A 19353-nucleotide genomic window follows, 5' to 3' on the forward strand; every position below is an offset into this window, starting at 1 on the left:
CCAAATAGGTCATCTTGTCTTTGGATACATTCTTCCAATTTTGATCAGTTGAACTTGTATCCTTGTCTGAGGATGGATTATCTTTCTTGGTGGGGAGAATATGTGAAATTATATTATAACTATTTCTCACTTCAGTTGCAGGTGTCTTGTTGACATGTAATCATTACATATATTATCATTGTCCACTTATTACATCACACACTTCTATTAGTACTAATGTTTACATTCTTGAGCAGTCATCTGGTCTAAGATTAAGACTACAATGTATGATGTAATTCAACATTATGTTATATTGTTGTATGAGGTGTTTATTGTTTTGTGGTGTGAATTATTCTACATGTTATAATGTGTACTGAACTGCAATATGCAAATACATCACTATTAAGGAAAGGGCAAAGTTTTGATAGTAGTTTTGGTATTAGTACTTTTTGTGGAGGCAATGTCATGTAGGTGATAATCTACCAGTGCCTGATCAACTTTCAATATTCAATATCACTTGTCCAATACCTATGAATTATTGTGTGTAACTCGTTTTAACATGTTAATAAACAGTTTTTGGTGTGACTTTATTGAGCCAGTTAACTGTAGATGATCTACATGCCATGTCTTATGGTACGGATTGAGCTTACTTTAAAGTTGAAGAAACCTGACAGTGTGTTAAAAATTGTTTTTCAACTTCTTTCCTGATATGTAAACAGTTTTTTAACCATTACATTTAAGAATTGTTTGTTGTATCATCTTTCTGATATAAACAGTTTGTTGATATCCTAAAGAAAACAAGCAGTATGTTTAAGAATTATTGTATCATCTTTCTGATATAAACAGTTTCTTGTTTATCCTGATGAAAACAAAGCAGTATGTTAAAGAATTGTCTGTTGTATTAATTTTTCTGGTCTAAATAATTTGATTATTAACCTTCAGGGGATCATGCATTACATTCAATAATTAATTATAGTTTGATCATTTCCGGAGTCATACACTCATAAAAGTGTGCAACATTTTGTTAGCATTACTGTTTTATACACAACTTTATATGGTGGTTGTAGGGCAACAATGTTACCTTAGTGCATGGCCACTTGGAACAGCCTGCGGCAAACCTTCCTCTTGAAGTCACAGTGGACATTCTTGAGGTGAGTTTTTGATTGAGTCTGTTGTAAATCATAAACTTTGGGAAATTTTATGTTATTATTTTTATGTGAGTAGTTAATGGCTATATTCATCAATATAGTAAGGCCTGACTGACCTGTTTTAGGTTGATTTTTAATGTCTATCAGAGAAATTATTCAATGATGTAGTAAATGTTGTGATGAGTAATAAACAAAGAAATTTATGTGTTTTGTTTATTTATGTAGAAAGTCTGGTAGTTATTAATAAATAAAGAAATTTATGGGTATTGTTTATTTATGTATAATATATAGTTCTTATTAGCAAAATAATTGATAGATATTGTTTATTTATGTAGAATATCTGGTTGTTATTAGAAAACAAAGAGGTTTATGGTTACAATTTTGTTTCAATGACATCTTATAGAGGACAGCAATAATATTTTTGTTTAAGTATATTTCCATTACTAAAAGAGTGTGTGAATATTTTTTGATGTAGACTGAATTTCGTCGACTTAGTGGCAGTGAGGTTTCAAGAGAACTGATGATGATGGTATTAGTGAATCTAGATGGTCTCTATATTCGAGGATCTTACTTTCAACCAGTTCAAGAAGTTCGGTGTGTAGATCAATGTTATTTGTCATCATGATGTACATCATTAAATAATTGTCATATTTACTTTCTTTTTAATTAATGTATGTCCTAAATGTCATAAAATAGACATTGTGAGATTTATTTGTTTTCTTTAGATTGATTAAGTTTCTTATGAATATGATAGACCAATATACTGTGTAGTTTTGTCTTTTGATTGGCCAGTGTTTCAAGAACTTCAATGTCTGTATTGTTTTTTGATGTCACTGTGCTTTTAAATATTATAGCTGACTATTGTTTTCAGGATGGTTGGTGTTTTAAGGAACATAAGACAGCCATAATTCTAACTTATAAATTGAAATTAATTTCATGAGTTTTAAACTGCTATAAGATTTTCCTTTGTCTCTGTGATAAATGTGTCAATGGAAATGAATAGACATCTGTAACCCTTACATAATATTGAATATCTTTATGAAAGAAATAATAATTGTTATGGTTTTTCTTTTACATTAAGATTGGCCACTGTCATGTTAGATGCGGCTGTTGAAGGGCCCATTGCAGACAGCTTGCAAGCATTTAGAGTGGAGCGTTGTCAGTGCCCAGAACAATATCAAGGAACGTCATGTGAAGTAAGACCAGCTATTATTTTGACATGTAATTATTTAATTTAAAATATAAATGGAAGAAAGGATTTCATTTGGAAAGATGAATTCAGTAAAGTTTCTTTTGTGGAAATATTTCTATTAAATTATGTTGTTGAAAGTTTACTCTGTGAAAAGACAATATAGGCAGTGGTTTGGACCTGTGACCATTTAGAAACAGAGCTTAAAATATTGTTAATGTTGCCCTGTGCATGATGGAAATTCTGTGCCCCTCCTCAAAAACAAAATGTAATCTATTCTTACCTTAAAAAAACCCTCAACAACTTAGAGCTCTGTGTGGATGCACCAATTATCTTTGGAATGTCTCTAGTTAGAAATTTGTAAATAACCCTCGAGTGGTGTATGCTAATGAAGTGGTTCATTAGGTTTTATCAGAGTGGTGTATGCTAATGAAGTGATTCATTAGGTTTTATCAGAGTGGTGTATGCTAATGAAGTGATTCATTAAGTTTTATCAGAGTGGTGTATGCTAATGAAGTGATTCATTAGGTTTTATCAGAGTGGTGTATGCTAATGAAGTGATTCATTAGGTTTTATCAGAGTGGTGTATGCTAATGAAGTGATTCATTAGGTTTTATCAGAGTGGTGTATGCTAATGAAGTGATTCATTAGGTTTTATCAGAGTGGTGTATGCTAATGAAGTGATTCATTAGGTTTTAAACTAGTGCTCAGTTATTATCTAAAATTAATAGTTAGCTACTTTGTAAGATATTTCATTTGTGGGAACTGAATGAAACTTGCTGTTTTTTTATATTTAGTGAAAGACACATTTTTATTTTGTTTAAGTTATTTGCAATTTCTTTGTTTACATTAAGACTTACATTTATAGTTCATCCAATATCATTCATTTATGAAACTGTTTTGAGATTTTGGGTGTGTGTGGAATATATATAATATTTTGTATCTAGATGTTACTTGGGAGTTTCTGATCAGTAGTATAGAATGAACTTGATGTTATGTTAACATGTTTTGGAGACTAGGTTAAACTCAGAACATTGTAATATTGTTATTGTTTTATAGGTATCTATTAATTTAACTATGGATATAAGTAGTTCAGAATATATAAGTATTATACTTTCTTTGTAAACATTATCAACACAGATGATATAAGTTTTGATGTTACATTTTTATAGGAATGTGCACCTAGATATTACCGAAGCAAGACAGGTCCTTACCTTGGATTCTGTCAGGAGTGTCAGTGCAACAACCATGCTGATAGCTGTGATGTGAACACTGGAGAATGTATGGTAAGTATATTGTAACATCTAAATTAAGTTGATAGTTTTGTTGTGACACATTGGATAATGTTTGGTAAGTATCTTTTACTATGTAAATTATGCTGATAGCTGTGATGTGAACACTGGAGAATGTATGGTAAGTATATTGTAACATCTAAATTAAGTTGATAGTTTTGTTGTGACACATTGGATAATGTTTGGTAAGTATCTTTTACTATGTAAATTATGCTGATAGCTGTGATGTGAACACTGTAGAATGTATGGTAAGTATATTGTAACATCTAAATTAAGTTGATAGTTTTGTTGTGACACATTGGATAATGTTTGGTAAGTATCTTTTACTATGTAAATTATGCTGATAGCTGTGTTGTGATACTTTGGAGAACATTTAGTGTCTTACACCATTTAAATTAAACTGATAGTCTTGTTGTGACACACTGGATAATGGTTAGTATGTATCTTATGCTGTGTAGTCTAAATTGATAGCTATGTTGTAACACACTGAAGAATGTTCAGTAAGTATCTTATACCATGTAAATTAAATTGATAGTTGTTTTGTTACACATTGAAAAATCTTTAATATCTTGTGTCATATGAACTAATCTAATAGTTGTATTGTGACACACCAGAGAATGTTTAATATTATGTAAACTAATCTAATAGTTGTATTGTGACACACTGAAGAATGTTTAATACCATGTAAACTAATCTAAAAGTTGTGTTGTGAAATACTGGAGAATTTTAATATCATGTAAACTAATCTAATAGTTGTATTGTGACACACCAGAGAATGTTTAATGCTATGTAAACTAATCTAAAAGTTGTGTTGTGAAATACTGGAGAATTTTAATATCATGTAAACTAATCTAATAGTTGTACTGTGACACACTGGAGAATGTTTAATGCAATGTAAACTAATCTAAAAGTTGTGTTGTGACACACTGGAGAATATTTAATACCATATAAACTAATTTAATAGTTGTATTGTGATACACAAGAGAATGTTTAATACTATGTAAACTAATCTAATAGTTGTGTTGTGACACACTAGAATATGTTTAATACCATGTATACTAAATTAATAGTCATCTTGTGACACACTGGAGAATGTTTAATGCTGTGTAAACTAATATGATGAATTTGTTGTGAAAACAAAAATCTGGAAATATCTCTGCTTCAAGTGACAGTATAAAGCAGTCTTTCATACACAATGGAATTATCACATGAAGCAGTAGATAGCTTCCATGATTAAACCTTGATACATAAAGTATGCTCATAGCTGAACTTAACATGACTTCAAAAAGGTCTGTTGCAATTTAGAAGTCTGAAAACAACTTTTAAACATTTAGATATAAAACACAAACTTTGGGAGAGAGAAATATGTGATATTTACCTAATACAAAGATATTTGTTATTTTATCAAAAAGAAAGTTAGTGATTGTCACTCTAGTTTGTGATAAAAGAATTATATAGTAGTTTTAGTGTTTAACATTATTAATTACTCATGACAGTTGTATTATAGCATATTGCAATTTTAGTTTAGCTGCTAGCTTGATGTTTAAAATATTTCAATAGAAATATGCAGACATTGATAATAGAGTGACTCTTATTAGCTTAGAATGCTGATTGTTTTAAAATTTAAACGCAGTATGATTTATGTTTTTCTAAATGCAGGTGTTAATTATCTTGTTACATTACCAGATATATTTTTGTTTTATTCTAGAACTGCAAACATAATACTGTTGGACAACACTGTGAACAGTGTGCACCTGGTTACCATGGTGATGCTACTAGGGGAACACCTAATGACTGCCTAATCTGTGCATGCCCTCAACCCACTGAATCAAACAAGTAAGTTAACCTAATCTTTGCATGCCCTCACCCCACAGAATCAAACAAGTAAGTTAGCCTAATCTTTGCATGCCCTCACCCCACAGAATCAAACAAGTAAGTTAGCCCAATCTTTGCATGCCCTCAACCTACAGAATCAAACAAGTAAGTTAACCTAATCTTTGCATGCCCTCACCCCACAGAATCAAACAAGTAAGTTAGCCCAATCTTTGCATGCCCTCAACCTACAGAATCAAACAAGTAAGTTAACCTAATCTTTGCATGCCCTCACCCCACAGAATCAAACAAGTAAATTAGCCTGATTTGTGCTTACCTTCATCCCATAGAATTAAATGAGTAAGTTAACCTGATCTGTGCACACATACACTCAACCCCAAAAATCAAAGTATGTTATCCCTATCTCTACATGTCCTCATCTTTCAGAATCAAACAAGTGTATTATCCTGGTTTGTGCATTCACTCATCACATAGAATTAAAAAGGATATTATTCAAATTATTATTCATAAATATTTATATGTGGAAGAATATTTTGTTCAAATAAATAGTTTTTCTTGTTAAAGTCTATAAATGTATTCAAGTAGATTTACGTGTAACCAAACATATTTTTTAAAAATATACAGACTCAGCCAAAGTAGTAGAAAAAGGTTGATTCTTTCATGGTGATTTATAAAATATATTACATGTGTTTTGAGAGAATAGTTAGTTTGTACCACTAACCTCCAGTTATATTGTTACCCAAAATTGTTTGCATATTAATTATCTTCTCAGGGCTTACAAATATGTTGCAGCTTTAGATGGCTTAACATTTTGTTATAATGATCAGTTGTACTATAACCAGGACAGAATTCACATAGATTTATTTATATATGCATATAAGAAAGGAAATAATTAATGAACCACATCCCCAGTACACATGCAGAAATTGTGTTCAGTGAGTGATGGTAATGGTAGCCAAATGATGGCTTTATTAATGAACCACACCTCCAGTATGCATGCAATAGTCATAATGGTAATGATAGCTAGATATTGAATTTATTACAAATATCTCTGCAAAAAATACAAAGGAAAATGGAATTAGTTGAATAATGTGCTGATATTTTGTTGTTGAACCATTTTTTTTCTTTACATGGAGTATTTCACCTTCTCTTCATTCCACTGTACATTGTATCAACTTATGATTGTGAAGTATTGACGTAGGTGTCTAGTATCCACTCTGGCAGCTTAGCTAAGTTGTTTAGCTACTTTTTTGATCTTGTTAGTTTTCTTCGCAAGTCTACACACCCAAGAATATTCATATCATGACTTTGTGCAGGTCAAGCCATGATTGTGAGTGTTTTATCAGGATATTGATTCACCACATTCTTTATATACTTGAGATCTTTGTCTTGATGGATAATGAATCAACAAGTTCTGTTCCTGAAGGAATGGCATGATGAACTATAATTTCCTTGAACATATCAAAATTTGAGGTGCCATAAGTTTTATGTAGATACCATGTTTGTTGGCTGAAATGCAGCCTAAAACTTGTAACTGTCCTCTTCCATGATCCTCTGTAGATGTTGCACACAGAACATAATACCATTTTTCTATTCCTTATGAGAAAAGCTGTCTTTGATTGTACTCTAACAATTTTAACTTTAATTTAGCTGTAAAGAACATAGTTTTTCAACTTTTCTTATTACACTAATTGTAGTCCAATAATATTCAGTTTTCACATTGTGATTGGCTCTCATTGAATTATTCAAACAGTGCCATACCAGCACAATGCCTATAAAAATTGAGGGAGTCATATTATTCTCTGTAATAAGTTGGCAACTACAGTTATGGCTCGAGGACAGAAGTATCATGAGAAATATGTAGAAGTCAAAGTTTTGGATGGTGAAGACTACCACAAGCAAAAGACTGAGACAGTATTTCATGTTTTGGTAAGAATTGTATGAAAAATCTAAAGAGGATACGATGAAGTAATAATGCTGATAGTGGAGCAGTTGAGGCACCCTTTCCATGTCTCTCAGTTTTACAGTTACATGTGTATCAAAATGATGGGAAAGGTGATTACAAGTGATTAAGGAGAGGGGTAGTCAGTAGACTGGATGCCTCCACTGTGCAGCATTGATCCTGTTCAGCCCTCAAAAAATACATCTGTATGTCTGTCATTGTTAACAAACACAAATTATTTTTGACACAACAGTGAGAAATAATATTCTACATAGATCCACCATTTCTTTTAACACTGATAATTTTTGACTGAGATATAGAGCAAATACATTGTGATGAATTGGTTCCCTTGTTAACAGATTGGGACTTTTTTTATTTTTGTGATTTTGACTCTTGACAAGAAATTGATAACTTCTTAGTTAGGTCATAGTCCAAATATGAACCAACTTTCATCCAAATCCGTTCAGCCATTTTGGAGAAATCTTGTGGACAAACAGACATACACTCAGAGGTGATTGTATAACTTCTATATTCAAATTGCATACCTGTGTTTCCTGCTGAGACAGCAGTGAGTCTTCAGGTATAAATGGGTTTGTTTCCCCTCAGTAGACACAGCACATAGCCTGATGTGGCTTTGTTATAAGAAAAAACACACATGCATATCTTTATAAAAACTATTTAACATGCTGAGATTAACTGTATTATTAGAAATGACTCCTGGCAGATTACATTTGAACATTAGAATTGTTCTTGTAAAGTATTGCTACATTAAGTCAATAACAATGTGAAATCAGTGAATGAACCATGCAGGAAGCTTATAAATGAAATTGAACACAGAGGATATGTTCTTAATATAACTTGGAACATATTTATAATTCCAATCCACATTACACAGACTGTCAAGGCCTTACTGAAACATGTTTTCACAAATCGACCAATCAACAGACCTATCCATGAACAGTTCTTCACCATCACAGTCTCCCTGTCTCATGCTATAGCATTACATTGATTTTCTTTATTGTAATGCACCTGCTATTTTAAAAAAACCTGAAATCATACAACACTAAGTAATGTACTGTTGGAATTCACACACTAACATTCACCCATGTCATGTTCTCTTGTGGACAGAACCAGTACTGGGCATGAATAAGGGTCACTCACACACTAACATTCACCCATGTCATGTTCTCTTGTGGATAGAACCAGTACTGGGCATGAATAAGGGTCACTCACACACTAACATTCACCCATGTCATGTTCTCTTGTGGATAGAACCAGTACTGGGCATGAATAAGGGTCACTCACACACTAACATTCACCCATGTCATGTTCTCTTGTGGACAGAACCAGTACTGGGCATGAATAAGGGTCACTCACACACTAACATTCACCCATGTCATGTTCTCTTGTGGACAGAACCAGTACTGGGCATGAATAAGGGTCACTCACACACTAACATTCACCCATGTCATGTTCTCTTGTGGATAGAACCAGTACTGGGCACGAATAAGGGTCACTCACACACTAACATTCACCCATGTCATGTTCTCTTGTGGATAGAACCAGTACTGGGCATGAATAAGGGTCACTCACACACTAACATTCACCCATGTCATGTTCTCTTGTGGATAGAACCAGTACTGGGCATGAATAAGGGTCACTCACACACTAACATTCACCCATGTCATGTTCTCTTGTGGATAGAACCAGTACTGGGCATGAATAAGGGTCACTCACACACTAGCATTCACCCATGTCATGTTCTCTTGTGGATAGAACCAGTACTGGGCATGAATAAGGGTCACATTGAATATTGTTATCAAGGTGATTTCGACGTTAGGCACAAAGGTGCATAATTAGTTATCTACACTGTACCTACTACAAATATTAAAACCTGATGTTTAGTGCTATAACCCTGCAGATTTATCACTGAGCCACTGGGAAGGAACATGGTGAGTTTTTATGAATTTTACAGTCTGTGGTGATACATATTTTTGCTGTTGAAGTTGTCATTCTCATTAGTTCATTGATCAATTATTATAACTATCTGATGATTATTTTAATAATTATACATGTTAGAGAAGTAGAATAAGTGACTTGAAGAATCTGTGACGTTACTTCATTTAAAGCATTTTATTTACATCAAATTTTATAAGAGGTTTGTAAATGTTTAGACTTCTTATATTTATTGTTTTATCAAGTATATGTTTTTCCTTTCAGTTTTGCTGTTAGTTGTGAAGTGTCTGAGAGTGGACTAGAAATCAGTTGCAACTGTAAACCTGGGTACGCTGGTCCTCGCTGTGGAAGGTAAGTTTTCAAGTGTTCAATTCAGAAAGTTGTTGTAAAAGTCATTCAGCTTTATTTGTAATGAGGAAGTTAGGTTAAAGGTTGTCATTCTGGTTACATCACTTACTTGTTGCTCAGCTTTCAGACACATTAGATGTTTAGAAGTGCCTGCTGCAATGATTTTGTATTTCTTTATCCAGCTGTTCAGATTTATATAATACAGTGACCAGTTCTGTGTCTTCTTCCAATTGTTCAGGTCAAAAGGACAAACTGTTTATATCCAGCCATTCATGTATCTGTGTCAAAAGAATCGACCCATATGACTGACTCTGAATCTATTTGGATTTATATGTCACAATGGATCTATGTTACATCTTCAACTTTACACATGTTAATCTGTGTGTTTCACTTTGAATCTGTTTGGATTTACATGTCACAATGGATTCACTCTGTCTCTTCAACTTTACATGTGTTAATCTATATGTCTTACTCTGAATCTGTTTGGATTTACATATAACAATGGATTCACTCTATCTCTTCAACTTTACACATGTTGATGTATGTCGCCCTCTGAATATGTTTGGATTTACATATAACAATGGATTCGCTCTATCTCTTCAACTTTACACATGTTGATGTAAGTGTCTCACTCTGAATCTGTTTGGATTTATGTATAACAATGGATTCACTCTGTCTCTTCAACTTTACATGAGTTGGTTGTAACTTTATATGTATCTATCTTTAGCTGCTCAGCTGGATACTTTGGTCAACCACAGGTGTTAGGGAGCTACTGTCAGCCTTGTAACTGCAGTGGAAATTCAAACAGTTGTGATTCTATTACTGGTGAATGTCAGTCATGCCTCAACAACACCTTTGGGACTGCTTGTGAACTTTGTGCTTCAGGATACTATGGAGATGCTGTATTGAAGAAGAACTGTAAACGTGAGTTTATCTTGATTTTTTGTCACACAGACAGACATGAAGTTTTTACATTTATATAAATTTTGTAACTGAATATTGCTTGTATATATTCTTAAGTTATGCCTTGTCAAACTCCCATTTGATAGGAAATGAGTTTTTCTCAAAATTATTTTACTACTCTTATATAATTGTACACTGACATAAGCAGATCAGAGATCTGATTACACCCTTACATTGTATCAGTGTTTGCAAAAAAAAAAAAATATTTGGATAATAGTGAAACAAATACAAGAAAAATGCACTATTTTTGTTAGGATTAACAATATATTTTTTCAAGAGGGTGATCCCTCTTATGTGTTTACTACTCATTTCATTATTCCTGTGAAAGAAAAACCTATGTTTCCGTTAAAAGAGTATTGAATGTAGTAATGCTTCTGTGGATATATATATGCCATATGTATACATATATATTTTTAATACTGAATGATCTTATAGTAAAATATGATATACCTAATTTATGACCTTTATCCAACTGGTCTGAGGTTGAACTGTATTTTCTAAATTAAGAATTTTTAGACCTGGGTGGCTCGCCCAGTTGGCAGCTACACAGATAAACATGATGGTTTAATTGTGGGTTTGAGGAGTTTTCAGTTTGCACAACTGCACAGTGTGTTTTTAAGAGACATTGTTGCATAATAGAATAATGGTGTGCTAAGCATGTTGTTTGTATGACCTTTTTTTGGATGTTCTAAAATTATGATTGATGGACTACTGGGGTCAAAACTCATTGAAGTATTGTTGAACAGTGAAAAATCTTCATCTAAAGCCCATGGAACATCAATAGGGCAAGGTACCTTTAATATCTTAACTAACCACACAGTGTAAAGTATTGTGATTTCTGAGAAATGTAATCTTCTAATATTGACCTCTGTCTGATCAAATATGCATCTTGTAGAAATAGATGCAAACATTCAGTCTTTGTGCAATGTTGCTACAGATACAGCTGTTTCAAACAAGATAATCCTATCTTTTAACAATTTTCATTTCAGGGTCTTCAGGTTCCAAGGGTTTTAGCTAATAAATAGTTGTTCTGAAATATAGTTTTAATTCCAGCTCTGTTTTGCATTTGATGGAAGAAAAATTTTATGATAAAATCCTATAATTTTTAGAGTTGTTTATATATATGAGCATAGTTTAATATACATATAATGTGACTGCCACTGATCTTATTTTCAACAGAATGTGAGTGTAACAAGTGTGGAACTGACAGGTGTGACCACAGAATAGGTTCCTGCCATTGTAAACCTAATGTAGTAGGAACAGCATGCGATGAGTGTGATGTAAGTCATGGACTCTGGATGTACTACTATTTTTTAATTACTGTTTTATGAAATATTTTCACTTCTCAGAACTTGCTTGAGTGTCTTCTTTAATAACTTTCTCCTAGTACTTTACTTTGCTTTTAAAATTATGAGGTAATGTTTTGTGAATGTTTTAGTGCAACAAATAACTTACATATTTGTAGGCTTCATTAAGAATCTGTGAGGCCCATAGCATTTCTAGAAGGTGGGGCCCTTACCTGTGAGAAAGTATGTTCTTTACCATTATTTTAAGTTTTGAAACTTTATTAAGACTGGCACAGTTTTATTCAGTTTACCCATTTCTAAAGCTGAGAAGAGAAACACATTTCCTCTGGAGTGATTAAAAATATATATATTTACTTTCCTTTTCACTCTCTGAGCTCTATGGGCTTCACTTATTTTTTTACCAGAGTTACAAAATGGGGAAGAAAAATGCACCCTCTCTTGATTGATTAAAAAAAAAGTTAACTTTGGAGCATAAAGGAGTCCTCTGGACTGGAGTGCTCCAAAGCCCTGGTGGATACGACACAAACGAATTTCTGTGGCATTCTGTTTTTTTTTAACATTTGTATTAGAATAAATTAAAATATTTCTTATGGGTGCAAGGCCCCAGTAAGTGCAGGACCCATAACATTTACTACTTGTGCTAACAGGCTAATCCAGCAGTAGGCTTAACTGCTTAATGCTGCTGTTCATAAAGTTCCTCTAATACAAACAAAGAGTTCTTCATCTATCAACAGGAAGTAGAATGTTTGTCATTGTTGTTTGTAAGATATAGTATAATTATTCATGCTTTAGGTTGGCTTCTGGGGTTTTAAATCTTGTGTTGGGTGCCAAGGGTGTAACTGTGGACCAGCTTCAGAAGACAATAAGTGTGATGTAGAGACGGGCCAGTGCAAATGTAAACCAGGAGCATGGGGTCTGACCTGTGACAGCTGTAAACCTGGATATTGGCAGTATTCTCCAGAAGGATGTGTTTGTATGTTTTTATCCAGTTCCATGCTTTACTTTTTAAACCTTCATGTAAATATGTATATAGTAGGTACTTTCAGGATAAACTTGATATCTCTTCAATAATGAAAGATTCAAGGACCTAGTGTGTAGACGTACAGATGTAATGATTTTTTGTAGGTGAAATAAGACAGAGATCTACAGTAACTAGAGATTCAAAGACTTAATGTGTTGAAGGACAAATGTAGTGATTTGTTGCAGGTTAAATAAGACAGATCTATGATAACACTTATAAAAAAAATTAAATTAGTAAAAATTATTTTCTTAGTATGAAATTGACTAATTGACAAGCTTCACCTATTACTGTGTGCCAGTGTTAAACTTCTCCAAGCAGTCAATTTCTATGAATAATAGTATTGATTATTCTTGATATTTCCCAGCATGCAACTGTGTAGAAAAGTACTCTTTACCTGGAGCAGTGTGTGACCCTGTGTCAGGAGAATGCCAGTGTCTTCCTGGTGTTTTGAATACAAATTGTCAAGGTTGTCCATATCGTTGGACTTTTATTGAAAACCAGGGATGCCAAGGTATGTCAGATGCAATTTCCTGTTCACATTTCTCAACACATACTTAGAAAGAGAACATTAGAAAGTGAAAAAATAAACAAAGAATTTATTAGAGATTTAATATCTCTATCATTATTTTGAATGTTACTCAAAAATGTATTTCTTCCATTGTAGAATATCAGAAAATTAAAAACCAGTTTTGCAAAACTGCTTCAGTAGATTTTCTGTTTTGAAGGGCCTGTGATGGGCAGGTGGCTTGGGTATTTGACTCATAGTCTGAGAGTCATGGATTAAAATCCTTGTCCCACCAGATGTGCTCACCATGGGAGAGCGTTATAATGTTGCAGTCAATCTCACTATTCATTGGTAAAAGAGTAGCCCAATTGTTGGTGGTTGATAGTGATGACTAACTGCCTTCACTTTAGTCTTTCACTACTAAATTAGTAATAGCTATTACAGAGAGCCCTTGTGTAACTCTGCATGATATTCAAAACAAACAAATCAAACTCTTTTGAAAATCTATTTTATTTTAGTTTTAAAGATCCAGTCTTGAGATGGGTAGCCTAGAAATGCCCTCATCAAGTGCTTTGTGCAGTAGCACGTGTTCCTATTAGAGTGTTCAAAGAGAACTTAAATGTTACTGGTAATGTAAGTCTCATCAAGAGAACCATTCCCCATTATGGTGCATTCCTGGTAGTGTTAAAAAATTAAATGTTACCAATGAAACAAGTCTCATCAAGAGAACCATTCCCCATTATGGTGCATTCCTGGTAGTGTTAAAAAATTAAATGTTACCAATGAAACAAGTCTCATCAAGAGAGAACCATGAAACAAGTCCCCCATTATGGTGCATTCCTGGTAGTGTTAAAAATTAAATGTTACCAATGAAACAAGTCTCATCGAGAGAACCATTCCCCATTATGGTGCATTCCTGGTAGTGTTAAAAATTAAATGTTACCAATGAAACAAGTCTCATCGAGAGAACCATTCCCATTATGGTGCATTCCTGGTAGTGTTAAAAAATTAAATGTTACCAATGAAACAAGTCTCATCGAGAGAACCATTCCCCATTATGGTGCATTCCTGGTAGTGTTAAAAAATTAAATGTTACCAATGAAACAAGTCTCATCGAGAGAACCATTCCCCATTATGGTGCATTCCTGGTAGTGTTAAAAAATTAAATGTTACCAATGAAACAAGTCTCATCGAGAGAACCATTCTTCTTTTACCAGTGGCATGCATTCGTGGTATGGTGTTAAAACCTAAATAACTCTTCAGTGGGTGTTGTTGTTTATTACAATGCATATGTCTTAAAGCCACATAGAGTTTAAAAGATCTTATAAAAGTTTGCTATTTGAGAAAATATATGATTTACCTTTGCAGAATGTGGTCCATGTGTTCATTCTCTGCTTGACGAGACTGATTACCTACAAAGTCTGATTGATCCAATAAGAGGTGAAATGACTGACATATCAGCTAGCTATTTTGCATATCGTCGGTTACACAATGTGAACAAAACTGTTGATGCTCTTAGGGTAAGTTTAAGTTATATCACAATATGTCACTTTGATGAAAAATAAAAAGTTTGCATTTATGAAGAAATTAACTTTGAATTTCCCATTTTGTAGGCATGACTTAGTGGTTAGTAAACTGCTTGACTCACAATCTGAAGATCATAGGTTTGAATTCCTCTCATTGCTTGCTCTTTCAGCCATGGGGGTATCATAATGATATACTTTATCCAATTAGTTGTTGATAAAAGCAGCCCTAGAGTTGGCATTGGATGGTGTTCACTTGCTGCCCTTCCTTCAGGCTATCACTGCTAAATTAGGGATGGCTGGTGCAGATAACAAACTAAAGCATTTTGTAATTCAAAATTTAGCCTTTTGCTTTTACTGTTTTTATGCATTGGTTACAAAGCATACCATTTAAAGAAGATTCACAACTTGCAAGCTAAGAAAATATCAGTTGATATTATGATGAGAGCTCAAATCTTATGCATTGTTCATTACACACACATCTCTAAAATGGTACAGAGAATTTCTGTCATGGTAGTTTGTACAGCAGAAATTTTCTTCACTTGTTTTGAGAAGATTAAGAACCAGTGTATTTTGAATCATCCAGTGTATTTTGAATCAACCAGTGTATTTTGAATCATCCAGTGTATTTTGAATCATCCAGTGTATTTTGAATCAACCAGTGTATTTTGAATCAACCAGTGTATTTTGAATCATCCAGTGTATTTTGAATCATCCAGTGTATTTTGAATCATCCAGTGTATTTTGAATCAACCAGTGTATTTTGAATCAACCAGTGTATTTTGAATCATCCAGTGTATTTTGAATCATCCTAGACAAATTAATTTTTGTGAAATAAAACAAGAGAAATGTTTTCCAGTTTATTTCTCTTTTGACTTTCTGCTGTTTCATAATTTTACTATTTTCCAGCTTAGTGGAATTTATTTGGTGATGCTTTGATAAGGCAAGAGAGTCGTGTTAGTTAAATATTTTAAAGCTGTAAGAAATAAATTTTAACCACATGATATTTTCAGATACACATGTATAAATTTATAAACGTTTTAAACCCATATTGGTATAATAAAATTACCATGATTTTATTGTTACCATGTAATTATTATAGTACTATTTACCTTATGTTTAAGAAGTTTAATTTCTTTGTTTCCAAGATAAAACCTCATTTTTAATAAATAATGTTAAGAACCATCATACTTGTGAATATTGTAGACATTCATCTCAAAACAAAGCAAAAAACATGCTATTTATTTATATATTTAAAAAAGAGTGTTAACTTTTCTCAGTTCTCACGAAAACAGTTTCATTAAACAGATATTTTTGAAATGTTCCTTGTAATTAACTGATGAGCACCAAGACAAAAACTTAAACGAACTTTTGTTCAAAAGTATCTGTGTAAATATGCTTGAAACTGTTGTGCCTCTAAAGATACAAAAACTATACTTTGTTTTCCTTCTACATTAATGTATGTTTAGTTCTTATCTAAAGATACAAAAACTATACTTTATTTTCCTTCTACATTAATGTATGTTTAGTTCTTATCTAAAGATACAAAAACTATACTTTATTTTCCTTCTACATTAATATATGTTTAGTTCTTATCCAAAGATACAAAAACTATATTTTGTTTTCCTTCTACATTAATATATGTTTAGTTCTTATCTAAAGATACAAAACCTATATTTTGTTTTCCTTCTACATTAATGTATGTTTAGTTCTTATCTAAAGATACAAAAACTATACTTTGTTTTCCTTCTACATTAATGTATGTTTAGTTCTTATCTAAAGATACAAAAACTATACTTTGTTTTCCTTCTACATTAATGTATGTTTAGTTCTTATCTAAAGATACAAAAACTATACTTTGTTTTCCTTCTACATTAATGTATGTTTAGTTCTTATCTAAAGATACAAAAACTATACTTTGTTTTCCTTCTACATTAATGTATGTTTAGTTCTTATCTAAAGATACAAAACTATATTTTGTTTTCCTTCTACATTAATGTATGTTTAGTTCTTATCTAAAGATACAAAACTATATTTTGTTTTCCTTTTACATTAATGTATGTTTAGTTCTTATCTAAAGATACAAAAACTATATTTTGTTTTCCTTCTACATTAATATATGTTTAGTTCTTATCTAAAGATACAAAAACTATATTTTGTTTTCCTTCTACATTAATATATGTTTAGTTCTTATCTAAAGATACAAAAAGTATATTTTGTTTTCCTTCTACATTAATGTATGTTTAGTTCTTATCTAAAGATACAAAAGTATATTTTGTTTTCCTTCTACATTAATGTATGTTTAGTTCTTATCTAAAGATACAAAACGATATTTTGTTTTCCTTCTACATTAATGTATGTTTAGTTCTTATCTAAAGATAACCTTCTACTATCTTATCTTTATATTTTGTTTTCCTTCTATTTTTGTTTAGTTCACAGTTGTTTTATCATAAAGTCTGAAATGTTAAACATGTCATTCAAGTATTTATTGAAGAAATAGTGTCCCATCTTATACTAGTTCTTATAATATTGCAGCCAGAGGTGAATGCTCTCATCTTTGACCCAACAACAGTGGACTTGAGTCCGTTACACTACAGTGTAATGTCTGTTGAGGAACCAAGTATTTAGGTTTCTATGAATAAGCTACAATGTTCACCAAATAATTTATACATTCATAACACTATTATTCTCACAGAAACAAACAAACAACCACCAGAAAATAAATATCATACTCAGTGTTTTACTCATTTCATTATTTGTTACTTAGTTATACTTGTTTCTCTAAATTCTAGTTCACCAAATCTCAATTTTAATTTTGTTAATTAAATTAATAAACAACTTAACACATTCATTATTCTTTGACACAAGAAACAAACAAACAACCACCAGAAAATAAATATCATACTCAGTGTTTTACTCATTTCATTATTTGTTACTTAGTTATACTTGTTTCTCTAAATTCTAGTTCTCAAAAAAACATAACTCTCAATTTTAATTTTGTTAATTAAATTAATAAACAACTTAAGATAAACAAACATTCATATACTTGGTTTGACTTGAGTGTTCTAAGATACTTACAAGAATTACTTTTATATTTATTTAATATTTTGTATTATCTCCAGGTGCTTTGATTAAATATACCATATTAATTATTTATTGCATTTCATTATAATTATTATTTTACAATATGTTTTAAGCTGTAGTTATATATCAAATTTTAAATTTCAGGTACAATTGTAAGTTATTTTTTATCACAACCTTATAAGTATTTTAATTTATGAAGTGTTTAACTCTCTTAACATGAGTTCAGTTAATTTCTACTCTTTTAAAGTCTCCATAGATTTAATACTTCTCTAGCATATATATATATATATATTTAACTTGTTACCATGTCTTAAGGCTCATCTTTAACCAATACATTAAAATGTTGTTCAGCTTTTATTTTAAATTCATGTGTACAGAAGTGTAATTTTATATGCAAATAAGCAAGCCAATAGAAAGCTACAGTGGAATCACATGTATTAGAAATGTATTTACTGTTTTTGGCTTTTTGTAGGTGACATCATATCTCTGACAAATTGACTACTTTTGGATGTAACAACCCTTTCTGGTACAAAATATTCAATCACTCAAACTGTAAAGATCTGTTTAAATCGAGGATCAAAAATTCCTAAGATCAAGATATCACTTTTACTTAATAGCTCTGGAAAACAAAGGAATATGATCATCTTGGGATGCCAAGACCTCTGAGAAAGAGCCCTACAACAAGTCACACTCAATATGTGATATACAAAGTTCAGCATCTTGTAACAGTTAAGAATACACAAGCACAAAAGTCACTGATAATAGCTGTTCACATCCCAAAGAAACAGTACATAATATCACCAAGAAGACTTTTCCATAGAACAGTGACACAATTCAGGCATACACAATTTCTTTCCATGGCATAGTTGTTCAACTGTCACATACTTTCAACAGTTGGAGAATGAATTGAGTATTCATGCTATGCTATACAAAAACATACAGGCTCCAAAATTATTTTACAATAATGTACTCAATTTCTGTATAACCTGATTGCAAAACTTAACATTTATAATTCAAATAACTTTTTTTGTCAGTTATTAATTTTCCAGTATTTTTGGATCTACTTAATTATCTCATTGTTAGATTTATGTGTTAGGTTTTTGAATGCTGTTTAGCTTCTACTTTAGTTCAGAATTTTCATATAATGCTAAGTTATTTTACTGTATTTCTGAGATCTTCAGATTATCTCATTGTTTGAGTCACATTTAACCTCTACATTAAATTATTTTATCCATTTTGTTGATTCCATTTATTACTTCATTG

The 19353-nt window shown here is 31.9% G+C and overlaps 1 protein-coding gene across 1 annotated transcript in view; it reads left to right on the top strand.

The window, feature by feature from the left end:
• Window positions 1–18588, top strand: part of LOC143228427 (laminin subunit alpha-like) — a 123327-nt gene extending 104739 nt beyond the window's left edge. The window contains exons 25-37 of the mRNA XM_076459690.1: window positions 1047–1130; window positions 1603–1721; window positions 2209–2323; window positions 3489–3602; window positions 5317–5444; window positions 9604–9690; window positions 10415–10611; window positions 11830–11930; window positions 12750–12930; window positions 13343–13489; window positions 14852–15003; window positions 17542–17626; window positions 18563–18588. Of these exons, the coding sequence (XP_076315805.1) occupies window positions 1047–1130; window positions 1603–1721; window positions 2209–2323; window positions 3489–3602; window positions 5317–5444; window positions 9604–9690; window positions 10415–10611; window positions 11830–11930; window positions 12750–12930; window positions 13343–13489; window positions 14852–15003; window positions 17542–17626; window positions 18563–18588 (1536 nt within the window). The remainder of the gene's footprint in view (window positions 1–1046; window positions 1131–1602; window positions 1722–2208; window positions 2324–3488; window positions 3603–5316; window positions 5445–9603; window positions 9691–10414; window positions 10612–11829; window positions 11931–12749; window positions 12931–13342; window positions 13490–14851; window positions 15004–17541; window positions 17627–18562) is intronic.
• The last annotated feature ends 765 nt before the right edge of the window (window positions 18589–19353 follow it).

The sequence above is a fragment of the Tachypleus tridentatus genome, chromosome 10, assembly GCF_004210375.1.
Source record: "Tachypleus tridentatus isolate NWPU-2018 chromosome 10, ASM421037v1, whole genome shotgun sequence".
NCBI classification, from domain to species: Eukaryota; Metazoa; Arthropoda; class Merostomata; order Xiphosura; family Limulidae; genus Tachypleus; species Tachypleus tridentatus.